Genomic DNA, 21,235 nt, shown 5'->3' with positions numbered 1-21,235 from the left:
TAGGGATGGGTTGTCTTTCCTTTTTCTTTTTATCTTTTTAAATTTAAGGACATAAAATTCAGATCTCTGAGCTTTCGTTTTCAGTGGACTAGGTTAAACTGCATTCATTAAAAATAACGAGAAGCTCATGAAACACCCTGAACAGTAATTAATCATTAAAAAATTGCATTACAAATTAAAAAGAAATTCTAGACAAGCATACAAGCAAAGACAGTTGAGAGAGATGGCAGAGCAAAAACCTTAGCCCTAAATATAAGAAAATGGAAAAATATCACTGAAATGACTACTATTCAATCAAGTACAAAAGCTTCATGATTTTTCTCTGGACAATACTGAAATGAGTTTGGTGAGCAAGAAAAAGACCCAAATTTGAAGGCAGAATACCTGGATCCTAGTTATGACTTGGATCACTTACTAGCTGCAATATATATCACTGGAAAATCCATCTCAAGTCTCTGGGCCTTTCTATAAAATGAGTGGGTTTGACTTGGATATTATTTCTCAAATTTTCGTTAGTGATCCATTAAAAATGTGTATTTTTAAATTTCTCAACCCAGTATATACATCCCTATTTGAAATAAAAATTTATAAATACTTACATGCAATTTAATATACCTTAATATCTTCTATTTTTTTCTAGTTCTTAAAAAAATTACTGGTTGGGCTTCCCTGGTGGCGTAGTGATTGAGAGTCCGCCTGACGATGCAGGGGACACGGGTTCGGGCCCCGGTCCGGGAAGATCCCACATGCCGCAGAGCGGCTAGGCCCGTGAGCCATGGCCGCTGAGCCTGCGCGTCCGGAGCCTGTGCTCCGCAACGGGAGAGGCCACAGCAGTGAGAGGCCCGCGTACCGCCAAAAAAAAAAAAAAAAAAATTACTGGTTGATAGGATGGCTAAAATTAAAAAGACATATTGATATAATAACAAATAGAAGCAAGAATGTAGAGAAACTGTAACCCTCTCATGCTGCTGATGAAAAGGTAAAATAGTGCAGGTACTGGGGAAAATATGGCAGTTCCTCAATAAGTTAAAACACAATTACCATTTGATCCAGCAATTCCACTCCTAGGTATATACTCCAAAGAATTGAAAACGGATGTTTAAACAAAAATTATATGTGAATATTTGTAACAGCACTATTCACAATAGCTAAAAGGTAGAAACAACCCAAACATTCCACCAACAGATGAATGGATAAACAAAACATGGTATTTCCATACAGTGGAATATTATTCAGCTATAAAAAGGAATGAAGTAATGGTTCATACTACAACACAGATGAACCCTGAAGACATTATGCTATGTGAAAAGAAACCAGTTACAAAAAGCCACATACTGTATGATTCAGTTAGATGAAATGTCCCAAATAAACAAATACACAGAAAGTAGATTAGGGTGGTCAGGAGTTAGGGGGAGGAGAGAATAGAGTGTGAATGCTTATGGGTCCCGAGTTTCTTTCTGAAGTAATGGAAACACTCTACATAATGGTGATGGCTGCACAATCTTGTGAATGTACTAAAAACTCATGAATTGTATACTTTAAAAGAGTGAATTTTATGGTATAGTAAAGCTGTTATTTTAAAAAATGAAATAAAAAATTACTGGTTAAGATCCACAAACTAATTTCATGGACTAAAAGGTTAGATGATCTCTGGTAGCTTCTGGTCCTTACAAAAGTTAAATTTTAGTCAAACTTACAATGTGCAACATGTTATATATGTGTTTTCACTTGGTCCTCAAGAAAATATAGAAACTGAGGCTCAGGAAACTTAAGTAACTTGTCAAAGGTCAATAGCAAGTGAAGGTAAAAAGTATTTAAACTCTACATTTGACTCCAGGCATCCCTGTACCAATATGCAATGATATCATGCATTTCTGAACATAAAATGATTCAAGTCTTTGCAAAGGGAAAAAGTTAAAACCTATTAATACTTAATAGGTGGAATGAAGTTTTGATACATTGTGTCAAAGACTAAATGGTATAGCAATTAATTATTTTTCAGTAGCATTATGCATATTTAATAACCAAACATTACATGACTATACACATATTCTAATGAATTTTTTAATCTTTATTTTAGGTTAGTTCTAATTTTAGCAATCTGAACAAATCAAAAAATCGTCAAATGTCCCAACATTTTAAACATAATACCAATGGGTCTAATCATTTCATTTCCAGAAAAAAAAAAATTTCTCGAAGAATGGCTAATAAAGTTTGGAAATATCTATAGCAGTTGAGCAAAAATTTAATAGCAAGAATAATTAACTTCTCAGAAATGTATGAACTCAAGGTTTATTTGCACTAGAATTTTGTTTGTTGCCTTTAAATAAACTTTATTTTAAAAGCCAATCTTAAAAAAAGTTTATCACAATCCAGCAAAATTCCAGCATTTCCCACGGTCAATCAAAAGTCAAATAACATCAGAAACAAATATGAAGAAATATTTTATTTTATAACATCAAACACAAGAATACTCTTGACTTAAAAGTCTGAATATTCAGAGACACCTGGCAAAAAATATGTAGATACTAATAAAGACTGAAACATGGTATTATTAATATTACAAAAATATTTTATTCATCCTAGTTTTCTTCCCCTTGGTGTATCTTTATTTTTTCTTAACACTAGTAGCATCTGGTGTAAATCAGAAAGCCCCTAATCACAAATTTCAAGAATCTCCTTATTAGCCACAAAACAGATAGCTCACCATGGTTGTGTGATGGGTGGGTGTGTATGCCTTTCCTAAGGTCTCTTCAAAAGTGTGATAATCATACAGTGACATCCATGATAGATAGCAATGTTTCATAGTTTATTCCCTTTAAATATTCTGTCTACTATATTTACTTGTCCACAATCCTGGCCACAAATTACTTATCTTTGACCATAAAAATCAATCAAACAGTGAATTCTATAATCTAAAGACATCTGAAGATGATCCTACTCTACCTCATCCTACCTGCATTCTGCTCTTTTCTCAGAATTTTTCTCACAGGGTAGCTTGCTTTACTTATGAAAGAGAACAAGACAATGATATTGTATTTGTAGCAAAGCAAGTTTGAATAACTCGTGCCAATTTTACGGAAAGCCTCCCTAATATATCAAAATTCTTATAATTTATACTACTAATATTAATTATTCATTTGAAATTTCCACATCACTATTTTCTAATTTTCAATAAGATTCTAACTGCTTTTAAATAAGAAAATTCAGTTTATCCTTTCTGAATATTTTCTATTAATTCCACCCCTGCATTTTTATTATTATACAGTGCCGAATTTATAAATATGTTCATTAAAAACCACCACCCAGATAATTAAAGTATCTAACCTTTCCAATCACATTTTCAATTCTTTAAGGAGAATTTCCTCTACTCACAGATAAATGATGATGTATCATTTGGAAACTGAAGGCTCCCTCTCAAAGAAATAAATCAGTTGCCCCATCCTTCCCTCATTTAACACAAGGTTGCTGATTCTGGCTGTGAAAAAGGCTGAGAAGTTGTCTCCTGGCATGTGTATATTAATCAAAACACCGGCAGGGAGACTCATACAACTTTAAGGGAGTACTGTTGTAGTCTGATGTGTTAGCAAATTATAAACAGGAAAAAAAATGTCTGATACAAAGCTAATATACTTCATTTTAAAATGAAAACTTAAAACTGAGTATATCCAAAAACTGAAGATTTGACTGACAATAACAACCTTATAACTTACGATAACTTTTCATGTTTCCTACACTTAACACATCTGTGTTGAGTGTAGTAAAATTAAATCTATCACTTATTTCTCAAAATATGAAATATTCTCCTAACCAAGAAATGACTTACAGATACCTGGTACTGCATCAAATTACTTTAAAATAAAATATAATAAACAGCCTTACGTTCAAAGATTGCACAAAGATAACTTTTAAAACCACACTGGGTTGCAAGTTGGAAGAAAATATATCTGTACTTTAATCTATAGTTGTAGAAAAATTAACCAAGCAGCATACAAAAAGAAATAGGAAAAAGCAAAAAATTTAAGAGAAATGGTCTTCAGTTTTCTGTGGTTAGGTAAAAAAATAAATAAAAATTCCCTAAGTGAATCTGGCTTAAGCTGTATTTGTTTCCTCATGGAGATTACATGAATATTGTCTATTAGATGGACTTTTATGCCTCATACAATTAAAGCAAATGGACAAATACATTAATCTTAAAGAAATTTAAACAGAAACCCAGAAGACTCAATCCAGGCTTGGGTTGGATATGTTACAATGTAAGCTCTCTCCAAGTCACAGAGAATATTTACAGAGTATTTTAATATAAAATAATGGAGTGGTAGGAGATGAAGGCCAATAAGAGGCAATTGGGAATGAAACAATTTTACTCTAACAAAACTCTTAGGAAAAAAGAGCATAAAATTCCTTCACATAAATGTATTTTAAAAAATATGTAATCTTTCTGTTTTCACTATAATGCCTTTCATCTGAAGGCATTTAGCAGACTTCACTATGACTGAACACACCTATGATTTCTTAAGTCACAGAGAAGTGTGCACACTGCTTTCTGTCAAGAAATGTGGATCCTTAGTAAATGTATAGCAAAGAAAAGAAGCAGATGTTGTGATAAAGTAGAAACTGTTCTAGACTAGATTTAGTATGTATGGTGTATATACCATATATAGTATATATGGTACCTTTATATATACAGATTTAATATATATGGTATACTATATACAAAGAGAGAGTACATATGGTACCTTTGAGTAAATCAGAAAAAGGTGTTCCACTCTTGGTAGCCAAAGCTCTGGTCTAGTGAGTGAAGAGCAGGCTGGATATCAGTCTCCACTCAAACCCTCTGTTCTTTGCAGTACATCAACTACATATCCAGATTAGGCAAATTCAAACTTGGCCCTACCACTTAGCATGGAGTCTTACACAAGTGATTTAACTGAGGTTCAATTTCTTTTTCTGTAATGGATATTACAGAGCCCTGTTAACAGGACTACTCTGGGTACTAAACAGAAAGCTGTTTGCTACAGCATCTAGTACAGGATTCAATAGACACTTAAATAAATGGCAAAACAACGACGAAAACCCTCTCCTTCCATAGAAAAGTGAAGTGTCTCTCTTTTCACATCTATAAATAATAAACCACTAAGAAATAAAATACTTCCTTTTAGTTAGCCTGGTTTTAAGGGAACACAAGTTAATGTATACCACTGACACTAGTTCAGGAATCTCTCCTGTGTGTGTGTAGGAAGAGAGGGCAGTTAAGTTCAATTATGAAATATTTTAAGTTTGGAAACACACATTCGACATTAATTTCTCTCATAGATTCATATGCCTATTAGATTATAAAGGCTACAAGAAGTACTGTAATAAGAAGCTGTTTAACTTATTTAACCAAGTGTTCTCAAAATTTATTTGATCACAGAATTCTTTTTTATTTATATCTATTAATATCTCATGTCACTAGTTTTTTTGTTTTCTTCACAAAATGAAATTTGGGAATAGTTAGTATAGGATTATGCCATAGGAATAGCACCAGTTCTCATTAACAGCCATTAATTAAAGAAAATCAAATCAATGTTAAGCTACATATATTAATTTTATTACTATTTTACTAACCTTAAGGAAATCAGAAATTCAAAATCTGAAAACTACTTTTCAGTAATTTTGATATAAAAGTTGGAGTTTGAAATAAAATGTGAATTTCAAGGCTTTAAAAGTTAGGCCTCATACATAAATTTTTAATTCAAAGATTAGATATAAAAATTATGTTGTAGTGACTGAACACTTAGGATATGTGCTTTAGCTCTACATGGCTAACAGTAAACAATGGTCATATGGCCTTTCCAAGAAAGGAACTGATCTTGGTCTGAATTCAAATTGCTATTACTTACATTCTCTTATATCCCTCCTCCTTCCTATACACATTTATGTCACGGCAAGAGAAACAAAAGCAAAACATTTTCTATTATTCTACTGTTTTTACTTACCTAATATTTTCACAGCATAATGAGGACTTTCTAAGATAATTCCTTCCTCTGTATCAAATATAGGGTTATCTATTCCAGTTTTTGGAGGAATTTGGGCTAGTTTCTTAAGTCTCATGGAAGAATTAAGGTCAAGTTCTTGTTTTTTCCCTTCTTCCTCTCGCCTACGCCTCATGTCCTCCTGTTGTTGCCGAATACGTTCCAACTGTGCACTTCGACGTACTGGCATCATCCTGGTGCCCAAATCTCCAGGGCAGTCAACAGCCATCTCTCGGTGCTTCTGATGTTCCTCTGGTGATGCAAGATCAACATTTTTTACTTCGTTGTCTGATTCCTCAGTAACATGCCCATTCATATGGGATGTTGTCATGGTTATCTATAAAAACCCGTACCACTTTTTATAATTCAATTTTTCCTATAAAGCCAATCTCTTGATTCTGTAGTATAAAATCCATGTTACTTCAAAAAAAAAAAAAACTTCTCACATCACATAATAATGCTATGAAAATGTATCCATGAAGGAAATCTAAGGGGAAAGATGGGGAAAAAAAGTATAAGAATTACAATATAAAAGTAGATTTTTTTACATAGTCCACTTCCAATCTCTATCTCTACACAATATAGAAAATATCTCATAAGTATATAATATTATCTTGCTATATAGATTAAATATTTTCCTTTCATTTTATAGATCTGAGGAAAACAAGGTGTTTCAAGAAAAAAAAGTACCCTCTCAAGTATACTGTTTAATTTTACAACTAAGAAAAATGATGTATTAGAAAGTTTAGCACAGCAAGAAAATAAGAAGGTTCTGGGTACTAGTTTAGTAGAGAATGAGATATTTAAGGTGTAAAAGTATTTTAATCATCTTTACAGTTGTCTCAACACAATCCTTTATGCTCAATTAATATACATGAGATTGAAATCCCTTCCTAGTTAACTCCTAAAGAACTTGGCATACAGCAAGCCATGTTGCTGACTCGACATAAAGGCAGCACTATGGGAGACAATTCACTTTTCGGAGTTTATGAGATGAAGAAGATACCCAATGAAAAAGAAATTTTAATTAGCAGCTAAGGCATCTACAGGATAAAACTACCTTAAGTGAGAAAAAGACTATGTCAGTTATCAGTCTTTATAACTGGTGGCAGTAAAAAAAGAATTAGGGTTAATTCTTTCAGAGGATTCATTTAGAGAAAATGGTAGTATCTGTTACCACTCAAAAATGTTTTAAAGTCACACTATACAGCAAACAAGAACATATTGGACTTGGAGACCAGAAGACTGAATTTTAATTCTGGCTCTGCTACTTCCTCTAGCTTTATGATTTAAGACTAGTTTCTCTCTCTGAACCTTAGATTCCTTTGGAAAATTTATTCATAGAATTGTTCCGAGTTTTTTTTTTTTTAAGATTTTTTTGATGTGGACCATTTTTAAAGTCTTTTATTGAATTTGTTACAATATTGCTTGTTTTATGTTTTGTTTTTTTGGCCGCGAGCATGTGGGATCTTAGCTCCCCAACCAGGGATTGAACCCGCACCCCCTGCATTGGAAGGTGAAGTCTTAACGACCAGACCACCAGGAAAGTCCCCTGTTCTGAGTTTTAAATGAGATAAAGTTTTAGAACTAAAAACTATTTATACTTATATTAATTCTTAGTATTAATTTGATTCTCCTATTTTAAAAATCCTTCAACATATTTTAGACAAGAAAAATATTTTACTGGATGACAATGGCTTTTCATCAAGCCATTTCTTGGGCATAAATAGGCAGATTATTTATATATGTGCAAACCCACACATTAAATCTAATTAGTCTTCTTTTGCTCAAGACTTTAAAAATATTTACAATAATAAACCTACTACCTCCTTGAGTTGAGTAGCACTCCAGTTAATAGGTTGGTTAGAGAACATGCCAACTAAGCAAAAGCTGAGTTTTCAGACGATATTCCTAATGCCAGCCAGTCTTCTCTCAAGCAAACATCTTGTCACAGACTGCTTAACACAAACCCACCCAGACTACCAGGAAAACCACTAGACCAATAATCAGGAAAATAGATGCAAGCTACATGAGCCACTAGAATTACATTTTCACAAGAACTCTGGTAGATTTTTCTGTCTTCCGTCCAAATCATAGCTCTATTTTTTTATAAGTATGCGATCTACATAGAAATACCTTATTTATCATTAAATTGCCTTCTTTTTCATTAAAACGAGAGCTATTAGAATTATGTTAGATAGGGACTTCCCTGGCGGCCCAGTGGTTAAGAATCCGCCTGCCAACACAGGGGACACGGGTTCGAGCTCTGGTCTGGGAAGATCCCACATGCCTGCGGAGCAACTAAGCCAGTGTGCCACAACTACTGAGTCTGCGCTCTAGAGCCCACGAGCCACAACTACTGAGCTTGCGTGCTGCACCTACTGAAGCTCGCGAGCCTAGAGCCCATGCTCCGCAACAAGAGAAACCACTCAGTGAGAAGCCCGTGCACTGCAACAAAGAGTAGCCCCTGCTCGCTGCAACCAGAGAAAGCCTGTGTGCAGCAACGAAGACCCAATGCAGCCAAAAATAAAACAAATAAATAAATTTATATATTAAAAAAATTATGTTAGATAATTCTTGTTTTATAATATTGATTATATGCAAATGCAAATTTATCTTATTTAATATTTTCATTACAAGTAAGCAGAAATTTATGTAGGAGTTACTGTAGTGCTATGTTTAATTTTAAAAATTTAGGAGTATATTTACTTCCAGAAAATTAAAACTCTCAACTTTCTCTACTTACAACATTTATGGGATATTAAAAATCAAACTTAATCATGAGTATTTTTTATTTATATATATGCTGGTCTACAAAAATTATGATTTGAAATTAAAACTTAGCTTAAAAATTATAAGATTGTGTCCATATTCACTGTACTAAATCATGGAGGTGGAAATTACAATCATGCAAGAGAAACTAGGCCAGGTGATCTCAGTCAGAGTTCTCATGCTTGGACTATAATCATGCTTGTCTATCTGGATCTAGTCTTTTACCCTCAGAAAAATTTCTGCAACCTGATATTAATTCACTTAAATCTCCATTTTGGTCACATCTCCCTTAGCGTGTTCATAGTCCACTGGCCGAGACAGCAAAGAAAATGAATGATTATTCTTCTCAGTTGATTTCTCCTCATTAGATTCTAAATTTGTTAAAAACGGGTCATTCATGTCTTATTTTTATACCTTCCCTGTACTTAACACAATACATGTCATATAGGAAATGCCCATTAAGTATTTGTTCAACTGAACTTAGAAATGTTATAAATTCAGATGATGGGCTCTAAAATTTAGTCTGTGATAGTCAAAGCAAACCCTCAAAACATAAGGACACATTTCTTCCAGCAGCATTTCAAAAAACAACTAAAAATTAGCCAGATAGAATAGTCTGTTCCAGGCAGAGGGAAACACAAGACCAAAAGGAAGGAAGAACGTGAGAATATGGCACTTGCTTTAAAGTAGAATGGAATGCAAAATGGCTGGATGGGACAATGGGAGCATGTCATACATGAATAATGATAAAACTAGAAAGGCAAGCAGGGGGCCAGTTGGAGAAGAGTAACAGATGAAAACTTTGACCTTTATCCTCAAAGTAGTAAGAATCATCATAGGATTTAAAGCAGGGACTAACATGATCACACTCACTTTTAGAGAAATATCACTCTGGTAGAAGACTAGAGGATAGACTGAAGGGTGGCAATGAGACCAGTTTGAGGGCAACTGTAAGAAATGGGGTCCTGGGCTTCCCTGGTGGCGCAGTGGTTGAGAATCCGCCTGCCAATGCAGGGGACACAGGTTCGAGCCCTGGTCCGGGAAGATCCCACAGGCCGCGGAGCAACTAAGCACATGCACCACACAACTGAGCCTGCGCTCTAGAGCCCACGAGCCACAACTACTGAGCCCACGTGCCACAACTACTGAAGCCCATGTGCCTAGAGCCCGTGCTCCACAGCAGGAGAAGCCACCACAGTGAGAAGCCTGTGCACCACAAGGAAGAGTAGGCCCCGCTCGCCGCAACTAGAGAAAACCAGCACACAGCAACAAATATCCAATGCAGCCAAAAGAAAGAAAGAAAGAAAGGGAAAGAAAGAAAGAAATGGGGTCCTGAACTAATTTAAGATAGTGAGAATGAAGAAAAGTTATATTAAAGAAGCATGTAGGTTACAGAATTCCTAAAACTTGGTGTCTATATTTCATATAGCAGGGCAAAAAGGAGAGAAGGAAGTAGTAACACTAGAAGAAGTAGTAGTAGTAGTAGTAGTAACAACAACTACAACATTTACTGAGCACATAATTCTATGCCAGACACTACTGCAAGCACTTCACATAGTATTCACTCATTTAATCCTCACTAAAACTCTAAAAGTAGGTCCAGATATGCCTGTTTTATAAATGAGGAATGGGGATTGAAGTAGGCCTTGAAGACAGGATGAAGGAAAAAGAAAGAGGCCATATGAACTAAAGACAAAAAATTAAAGGTATGGGAAAAGTACAAACAAAGCTAGTTGAACTATAGCAGTCAGTTTGTATAAGAGAATACTGGCTAGAAAATTTGACTGGGTCCAACTTATGAAAGGTCTTAAATATAAGTCCTTAATCTCAAGGCAGTAAGAAAGCCATCAAAGATTTAGAAAAAAGGGGTGATCTGAACATAAATTTAGTTGAGCACTTACCCCTGGCTAGGTACTGGGGCTACAGAGACAGGATCCCTGCCCATTAGTTTATCTACCAAAATGTCTCACAGAGATCTAGAAATTAATGTGTCCATAATTAAACTCATATTTCCCTTTAATCCCCTCTATTCTCCTTGATCCTTTTCCTCCATTCTCAATTCTAATCAATGCCACTATATCTACCCAGTTACCCAAGACCGCACAATGTTTAAGAGTACAGGCTCCAGAACCAGGCTGCCTAGGATCTAATCCTTGCCTATTTTCCATTTAAGTCTCAGCTCAAATACATCCTCCTCTGGATTTCCATAATTTCCCAAACTGGATTTGTGCCTCCTCTGAAATCCCACAATCCCTATCACATCTCTGATCAAACTCGACTACAGCTATTTGTATCTCTGTCTGTCTGCCCCAGACTAGAAACGCTTGGAAGTCAGGAACCATGCCGACCCATCTCTGGATCCGTGACACTGCCTAGTGTAAGACCAAGCAAACTGGAGGCTTCAGAATATGAACCCAGGCAGTGTGACTTCACGGCCACTATCTTTGGGTCACAAGGTGGACAGCAATGTCATTAACTAAGATGGAGAATTCGATAGAAGGGGAGATTAATTAAAGGGCATTACGGGTTTAGTTTTAGACACAATTTCAAGGTGATTATACGTCATACAGGTAAATGATCTAATCAGCAAGGATCTGTCTTATTGATCTCTATAGCCCTGATAACTAGTTAAGGGATAAACGCCTAATTAACCATATAAGCAAATTACTCCTGTGTTCAGAACATCTGATGGCTTTCATATTGCCTAGAGAACAGAGTCTAAACTCACAAGGTAAATCCAAACTTTCTAACTGTATCTTTTACTACTTTCCCGTACAAGCCTTCTAAGTTAGCTTCCTCATTTGTGCCTGCCTATCCTGTATCTTTCTCTTCCTGCCCAAATGTCTTACGAACTAAGAAATAAGAACTGCTTCTCCCTTCATCTTCTGCTTTCAAGATCTACCACAAATCACTATTCCTTTAAGAAATATTTCCAGATCACCCCAGTTAAATAATGATCTCACCATACCAACACTCCTAAAGACTTCATAATGCTCACAAGTTAATTCATGAGGTCCATGACAGATTCTTCCAGAATCAAAGAAACATTATGCTGTGTCCCACAGTTTTAGCATTAATGATCATTATAATTCTTAAACAGGCAAACCATGAATATTCTAGCTCATTTATGTAGTCATCACATAACAATAAACAATGAAAGAGAACCAGTCCAAAGGAATTATTCTGTCACTCTGGGGGGTGGGGGGGAGAAAAAAAACCCTACAGTCCTTTGTTTGACAATTTGGAGGCTGGTAAATAACTGAACTAGAGAATTACCTCCTTATATGTAAATGAAAGACTGACTTATGCAGACAATGTAGTTACAAGCTGCTGGTCCTAAGCGTATTCTCATCTCAATACTCTAATTATAAATAAATTGTTTTAAAAATGCCTCAGGGCTTCCCTGGCAGCGCAGTGGTTGAGAGTCTGCCTGCCGATGCAGGGGACACGGGTTCGTGCCCTGGCCCGGGAAGATCCCACATGCTGCAGAGCGGCTGGGCCCGTAAGCCATGGCCGCTGAGCCTGCGCATCTGGAGCCTGTGCTCCGCAACGGGAGAGGCCACAACAGTGAGAGGCCCGCGTACCGCAAAATAAATAAATAAAAAAAAAATGCCTCAAAGGCCCACATTTCAAATCCTAATCAAAGTCCCAGCTTATTATACCCACACCCCCATGGAAAAAAAAAAAATTTTAAAAACAAAGCAAAACTCTTTACACTCCACAAAAGAAGAAAATGAATTTTCAGGCTCGTAGGCCAAAGCTATTTCAATGTTAACTTTGAACTAGTGGAGAGAAAGGGCTCTGCTTATGTGAATTGAATACAGAAGAAGGGGGTAAAAAGAAGCTAAATAAGCTTCAATAAGTACAAATGATTGAGACTGGGGGGCCTGAAATAGGGATATAGGGATATAGGCCCACTGAAAACTCCACACCAAGAAACAAAACCATTTGTGTGAGAGCTGGGAAACATGAACTGTTAGCAGGAAGACCAGATTCTATATAATCAGTATCCTAACTTTTAGGCAAAGGGATATGTAAAACATATACTTCATATGAAAACACAGTCGGTCTACACTAGCATTTAGAACTCTAGATTTTTTTTTTTCAATTCATCCTTCCTCCCCTTCTCCCAGGAGTAATGCCCTTTGACCAGCAGCTGGGAAGTCTCATTTTAAGTGATCAGCATTCCTCTGACATTCTAAGAAGTTGCACTATTTGTTTCCATAGAAACAGCTTTGTCAGCTAACACAAAATTCAGGCCAAGAATAGTGAAAAGAACTTACATTATGCAAATTGGAAAGTCCTTGTCTACTATCCTTAGTTCTTCTCTGATTTTTCACAGAACTCAGACTAACTTTCTTACTCTGTAAAACAGAAAAGAGACAATTAATCAAGTGTAAAAGTCTGTAGTGTCTTTTAGAGGGAGGGAATGGCAGAGAAAAGTTAATTCAATATGATATCCAATTCTGTTTTCAGATGACTAGGGTTTCTCAGTATAAAGCAATAAAAATGTACACACACCCATCTCTAATGAACATCAATTAAAATCAATATAAATTACCTGAAGTCAATGATAAGAAAGAGGTAAACATAACTGGTTTAAAAGCTTTTAAAAAAAGCACAAGACCCTTTTGTAGATGATTTTTAATGACTTTTTTTTTATCTCTAGGTTAGGCTCAAACAAAAATGCAGTCTTTGGTTTTTTTCTTTAACTACAACTTCTGGATCCATTTTAAACCTTATAAATAGTTTCATAAAGTCAAGAAAATGAGAAGTTTAGGATCCAAAAAGATTCAAAAAGGATCTGACAGACAAGAACCACAGTTAATTCAGAGGGGGGAATGTTGATGCTACATTGAAGACCAAGATAGAAGAGGATCCTGTCCTAATGGGAGATTACATTCTGATAGGGTAAAAGATAATAAAAAGCAAATACACAATAAGATGAATTCAGAGAAAGAATTATAAAGAAAGTAAAACAGGGTTATACAATAGACAGTGATGTTTGGAAGGGGCAACATTAGATAAGATGGTCAGGGAAGGCCTATTTTAGGAGATGATAATTAAGCTGAGACTTGAATGATTAAAAAAAAAAAAAAGTCAAGTTGTGGGAAGATCCAGAAATAAAGGGTTCCAGATTGAGGGAACAGAAAGTACATTTTTACTTTCTGGATGTCACCAGAATCTCAATTTCAATATATCCCAAACTGACCTGAACTTCTTCCCACTATTGTTAATTATAGCACTATCTAGATCTAAGATCTTCCTCAAGCCTTATTATCCAATCAGTTGCAAAGATCTGTTGATACCACAAGGTTTTTAGGATCCACTGAAAAAGTGGCAGAATAGCCACCCCAGAATATGCCACTAAAAGATACTGTTAAGAAAATGAAAAGGCAAGCTATAAAAAGAGAAATATTTGCAAAATACTTATATTCACTATAAATACTCTTATAACTCAGAAAGTCAAATAATACAATTGCTAAAAAGAGGCAAGAAATTTGACCACCAAAGATGTACAAATGGCAAAAAATAAACATTTGGAAAGATATTCAACACCATTAATCATTAGGGAAAATGCTAATTAAAACCACAATGAGATACCGGCATAAGGATAGACAGAAATCTGTGGAATAGAATTAAGAGACCAGAAATAAACTCTAACATTTACAGGCAATTGATTATCAACAAGGGTGCCAAGACAATTAAATGGGAAAAAAACAGTCTCTTAAATGGTGCCAGGACAACTAGATATCCAGATATCCACATGCAAAAAAATTAGGTTGCACTCTTACCTCACACCATATACAAAAATTAACTCAAAATGAATCAAAAACACACATATAAGAATTCTATAAAACTCTTAGAAGAAAACATAGGCATAAATAAATCTTCATGACCTTTGATTACGCAATGGTTTCTTAAGACAGGACATCAAAAGCACAAGCAACAAAAGGAAAATAGATAAATTAGACATGATCAAAACTTAAAACCTTGTGCTTCAAATGACACCATCAAGAAAGTGAAGAGGCAATGCACACAATGGGAGAAAATGTTTGCAAATCATTTATCTGATGGGGGACTTATGTGTAGAATATGTAACAAACGCTTACAACTATAATAAAAAGACAAATAGTGTGATTTTAAAGTGGGAAGAGGACCTGAATAGACAGTTCTCCAAAGAAAATATACAAATGGCTTTATTAAATAGGTGCATAAAAAGATATTTAACATTATTAGCCATCAGAGAAAAGCAAATCAAAACCATGAGTCACCACAACACCCACTAGGATGGCTAGAATCAAAAAGACAAGTGCTGATAAGGAGATGGAGAAACTGAAACTCTCATACACTTCTGTTGGGAATGTCAAATGGTGCAGCCACACTGTAAAACAGTCTGGCAATTCCTCAAAAGGCTAAACACAGAGTAATTCCACTCCTAGGTATACGACCAAGAGAAATGAAATATATGTCCAAACAAAAACCTTGTACAAAAATGTTTACAGCAGCATTATTAATATAAAAAGTGGGGGGGAGAAATCCAAATGTCCATCAACCGATAAATAAAATGTTGTATATCCAAAATGAAATATTATTGGGCAATTAAAAGAAAGTACTGCTACATGCTACAACATTGATGAACTTTAAAAACAGAATTGAAAGAAGCCAGTCACAAAGGACCACATACTGTATAATTCCAGTTATGAAATATCCAGAATAGACAAATCTAGAGAGACAGAAAGTAAATTAGTGATTGCCTTCGGCTGGTGGGGTGGGGTGGGGGGATTATGGCTAAGGGGGGTACACGTTTCTTTTGAGGGGTGATGAAAAGACTAAAATTGATTGTGGTAATGGTCGCACAGTTCTGAATATACTAAAAGTTACTGAATTGTACACTTGAAATGGATGAATTGTACATGGTATGTGAATTATAACTCAATAAAGCTGTTTAAAAAAACACAATGAAATACCATTATAAACACAGTAAAATGGCTAAAATTTAAAAGACTGACAATACTAAGCTTTGGAGAGGATGTGGAGAAACTGAAACCCTAATACAGGTGAGAACATGAAACGGTAGTCAGTTTGACAGTTTCTTAAAAAGTTAAACATACACTTATGATATAACCCACTGATTCCATATGAGAAATACATATTTTTAGTTGTAAAAAAACACAAAGGTTTATACGGAATATTCATAGAAGCATTATTAATAATGATAGCTTAAAATTGGACACTATCCAAATGTCCTTCAGCTGGTGAATGGATAAATTAAAAAAACAGAATACTATTCAGTAATAAAAAAGAACGAACTACTGATATATGCAACAACATGGATGGCCTCAAAAACATAATGCCAGACACAGGAGTACATACTGTATGATTTCCATTTGTAATGAAATTTCTAGGAAAGGCAAAATTAGTGCTGTTAGAGAAAGCGGTTTGGTGGTTTCCTGGAGCTGTGGATGGGAGCAGAAACTAGCTATAAAAGGAGACAAGGGAATTTTTTTATGGGATGGAAGTGTAATGAAACTAGATTTCAGTGACATCTACACGATGTAAATTTAATGAAACTCAAACTGTACCTGTAAAACATGTGAATTTTATGGAATGTAAATTATACCTCGATAAAGTTGTTTTCAAAATTCATCAAATTGAACACTTAAAATTATTAAATTTTAATGTAAGTTACACCTATTGAGCTGATTTTAAATTACACATTTAAAATTGCATCTTATTACATGTCAATTATATCTCAACAAAACCAATTTTAAAAGAAGACCAAGTCATTTACTGACATCACATAAAAAAAACCTATTTACTCAATAAATGTTTAACTCAATGCAAAAATTTTAGTTTCCAACAATGAATGCCCCACACATCATCTTCACAGAGAAGAAATTTAGCTATATCTAAAACTAAGTAAATACAAGTCAAAACTCAAATAGAGTTGACCCTTGAACAACACGGGTATAGGGACGCCAACCCTCTGTGCAATGGAAAATGTATAACCTACAGGCAGTTCTCCGTATAGGTGATTCCTCCATATCCGCAATTCTGCATTCATGGATTCAACCAACCATGAATCCTGTAATACTATAGTATTTACTACTGAAAAAAATCCACCTGTATGTGGACCTGCACAGTTCAAACCCATGTTGTTCAAGCGTCAACTGTATTTGGGCTAGTCATGAAAAGTAGTAGCTCAGAAATTACTAGCGACAACAATTTAAGCAAAAATATATAAACTCACCAAAGATTTAATTGAAAAACTAGTTTTTTCAATTATTCCTTATGGAGAACTAAACAGAATATTTTTAAAATAAAAAATAATGTATTTGAAGTAAACTGAATTCAATAGGTAACAATGTAAATTTTTTTAAGCTGCAAAACAGATTTATACAACTGACAAACCAAGCCCCTTAACTTAAGAAAAAGACCAAATGCAAATGTCCTGGGTTTATTTTTTAATGGAACATTCTGACAAGTCCTATAATAATGGCATTTCTAAAATTCTACTTAGTTTATGGTTTAGGTTTCAGATAAACGTACCTTTATTTATATAACTGCATGCCAAAGAAGCCACTGCTATACTCACAGCTTTAAAACTATTTATATATTTAGAATGTAGTATGTCAGATAAATTTGTATAGAATGGAAGCAAAATTCCTTCATTTGAAAAAAATCCTCAAAGTAGAAATCAAATGAGTAAATATTTCAAAGGGAAGTAGGGGTAACATATAACTTAAAGCCACATAAGTCATCTGCTCTCACAGACAAAAAAAAAGAATGGTATGATTCCTGCTCAATGTAACTGGATATCAATAAGGCCAGGTCAATAGCTTAGAAGACACATCTTTCTCAGATGAAAACTTTCAGAGACTTAGCAGCTTTGAACATAACTGGCAAAAGTTGTATATAAAACATATCTGCAACAGAAAGATTAATTTTCAAGTTCCTATTCTCACCCTGTAATTTTAGGCCATATGATTGCCTTAAGACAAAAATTAAAAATAAGACAACATGGAAAAATTAGCTGGAAAAATAATGCTGCATTTATCATTTGTTCAATATCTATATCCTAAAATATTCATTTACCAGTTTATCAAACATTTATTTATAAATATCACCTTGACTCTTCTTAAAACATTTTTGGATTCCAGTGGCTCTCCATCAAGGGTGATTCTGCCTTCCGCCTGTCCCCACCAGGAGAATTCTGACAATGTCTAGACATATTTTTTATTGTCAGGACTGGGTTGAGGGGTGCTACTGGCATCTACTTAGCAGAGGCCAGAAATGTTGCTAAACATGCACAGGATAGCATCCCCACCCCCAAAGAATTATCCAGTCCAAAATATGACAGTAATGCCAAAGTTGAGAGACTCTGAGTTAAACCAAGCAATCACTAACCCAAAATTGAGGCATTCGCTCATTCAATAATTTTCAATAAGCTTCTCACACTTCCAAGACAAAACTTTAAACAGTCAAGCTCCCTTGCTAATAACCACTTAGATTATTTTCACTGATTGTTAGATTATTTTCACTGATTGTGTTTCAACTCTTTTTCAAGTACAGTACTGTTGGTTTCCAAATAAACTGCGGCTGAGAGATGCTTAAATATCATCTAGTGTTTTTCAAAATGTTCAGGAAAGGATTTATTTCAAGAGTCATCTTGGCAGTGGATGGAAAGAGCAGAAGCTCATTTTTGTCATTCTTTTTAAGGTTCAAGGAATAAAAGTTCTGTTAACTTAAATGTTTAAATAATAAAACCTTTAATCTCATGAACTACTCTTACTTTACAAATCATAAAGTAAGGTCCAGAAAAATTTAAGTCACTTGACAAAGTGGCAGAGATCAATAAATCTAGAAATTCAACAAGGTAACGATCGCCAACAGAATAGCAACAGAGTAAATGGAATAAAAACTAGTGCCAAATAAATTGCCCTGTATTGCATACCAGAACCTGAGTGGGAAAGCAAATACAATTTCAATAACATATTCCAGCATATGATACATTCCCCCCGACCCCACACCGGCATCAAATGATTACCATCTGGCCAGAGACTAAACATGCATATAAAATGATATTTACATTAAGAGCGGCCCAAACAAGACTAAAAAAGAGTTTAGACAAAACATTTAATGGTCAAGCTAGTATTATTTACTGATTCTCTCTGTGTCCTGAACATTGGGCTACCAAACTTTATATAGTTAATCCTCAAACAGTTCTACAAGTTTAAGTACTACTGTTATCCCCAATGACAAAAGGGAAGACAAATTTAAAGAAGCAAAGTATTTTGCCCAAAGAGCACCTCAACATAAATATTCAACAGCTGTAACGTGCACTTTTATGTATATGGTTTCAAGTCCTTCGTATCATATAATCCTTACAACATCCTTATGTGGTATTTTACAGAGGCCAAAAGTAGAACGATTATTTAAATGGTTTTGAGTAGCAGTGATGGTGATAGCTGTTAGTATTAATAGAAGTAGAAGCAGTAGCACTTCTTGCCAGGCAGGGTGCCAAAAATTTCACATGTATTATTCACATTCAATCCTTCCAACTCCTCAAAGTTATCCTCAAGTCTACAGATGTGGAAAACTAGTATGAAGAGGTTAAGTTGCTTCCCAAGGTCATAAATCTAAATGACAGAGCCAAGACTCATACCAAGTCTGTATGACTTCAGAATAGAAGCTCTTCACTCCTGCCATTACTTTTATCTAGTCTTAACCAATACAAAGAGGAAAGAAAGAAAACTTCTATTGATTATTCTGTTTGAACCTTCCTTCACTTTGTCCATAGAGAGTCTCTCTTTTAACCAATGAACTTCTATGAAAATCACACTTGCAGATACAGATGCCTAATAGCCTCCTCTTGCTTTTTTATGCCTAAAACTTAGCTTTGGCCATAATTATTCCCAGGGACCAATGGGACTACTTAAAGAACAATCATTCACCATGTTCCTTTACAAATCTGGATAGTATCCTGTTATAGTAGTACCTTGCAATATTAAGAACTATTGGAGGGGACTTCCCTGGTGGCACAGTGGCTAAGAATCTGCCTACCAATGCAGGGGACACGGGTTCGATCCCTGGTCTGGGAAGATCCCACATGCCGTGGAGCAACTAAGCCCGTGTGCCACAACTACTGAGCCTGCACTCTGGAGCCCGCAAGCCACAACTACTGAAGCCCGTGCGCCTAGAGCCCGTGCTCTGCAACGAGAAGCCACAGCAACGAGAAGCCCGTGCAGCACAACGAAGAGTAACTCCCACTCCCCGCAACTAGAGAGAGCACATGCACAGCAACGAAGACCCAACGCAGCCAAAAATAAATATAAATAAAATAAATAAGTTTAAAAAAAAACTGTTGGAGGAACAAGAAATCATTTTGCTAACCAGATGATAATAAGCTCCCTATATATTATGTAATATTCTGCAGAGAAAAGTATTGTGTTTTTTTTTTCAATTCAGTGGGAAAATTCTCCATTTGCTTATATCAAACACAAAATAGAAGATATGGTGGTCTTTGGAGATATTCAAGACCACACACTCATAGTAGGAATTGGTTAAAAGCCAAACAGTATCAAAGATATCAAATGGTTGGTTACTTGAACTGCCCCATTATCACCTTCAACAACTTGGTAATGAAAGATTAAATGCATCCAAAAGGTTAAGTAAAGCTTCTGAAAAAGGCACTAAGACAAAAGTTAATTTACAACATTTTCAAACTGACTAGAAACGGATTTTTAAACTTGTGGGATAAAATTACTTGCAATATGGCTTTTCAGTAATAATGCTACCGATCAACAATATATATGGCCTAGTTGGAGAACAAGAACAGTCTCTGATAAGGAACAGAGCCAGTGTAAGAGATAGAAGATAAAGCCAGAACTGACTCTAAATGCAAGCTAAATTGTTTGAATTTTCTCCTGCAAGCAATGGGAGACTATGGGTTTCTGAGTTTTAAAAGAATCAAAAAAAGGTTTTTTAGAAAGTTAAATCTTCTCTACACTGTAACCAGAGTTGACTAGGGGAAATGTAAGTAGAGAAGCCAATAGAGACAATGTTTTAATACTTATGCATGGGAGGATAAAGGAAATAGGAGAAGAAAGGAAAAGGGATAATTTCAAACAATGCTGATGACAAAGGATGATTTGACAGGCTTTGGAGACCAGGAACCAAATACAATTCTAAAATACTGAGCATGACAATTGAACCTGGCAGAAATTATGGGACCTTAAAATAGGAAAATTCAGAGAATAAAGTTTCTCTTCCTGGAAGTGAGAGAAAGAGGAGGGGGAGGATTAGAAAGATGACAAATTCCATTTTAGAAGTATTGCATTTAAAGTGGGAATTCTGTCAGGCTGTTAACTGCTAGTCAGGGAACCAAAGGCTAGAAATGAAAATTTGTAAGTGATTTCATATTCACATCTTGCATTTGTAAA

At 35.1% G+C, this 21,235-nt stretch overlaps 1 protein-coding gene across 7 annotated transcripts in view; it reads right to left on the bottom strand.

Annotated features, from left to right (window-relative positions):
* Positions 1-21,235, bottom strand: part of PALS1 (protein associated with LIN7 1, MAGUK p55 family member) — a 102,668-nt gene that overhangs the window by 59,965 nt on the left and 21,468 nt on the right. For 4 of the 7 annotated variants that reach the window (XM_049706382.1, XM_049706385.1, XM_004262141.3 and 1 more), the window contains exons 2-3: positions 13,073-13,153; positions 5,982-6,504 (exon numbers count right to left, since the gene is read on the bottom strand). In XM_049706382.1, coding sequence (XP_049562339.1) covers positions 5,982-6,348 — 367 coding nt within the window. In that variant the 5' untranslated portion in view covers positions 6,349-6,504; positions 13,073-13,153. The remainder of the gene's footprint in view (positions 1-5,981; positions 6,505-13,072; positions 13,154-21,235) is intronic. The other 3 variants (XM_049706386.1, XM_049706387.1, XM_049706384.1) reach the window with 2 other exon arrangements.

Source organism: Orcinus orca, chromosome 2, assembly GCF_937001465.1.
Source record: "Orcinus orca chromosome 2, mOrcOrc1.1, whole genome shotgun sequence".
Taxonomy (NCBI): Eukaryota; Metazoa; Chordata; class Mammalia; order Artiodactyla; family Delphinidae; genus Orcinus; species Orcinus orca.
The sequence above is the reverse complement of the archived record's forward strand: the minus strand, read 5'-3'. Positions and strand labels throughout refer to the sequence as shown.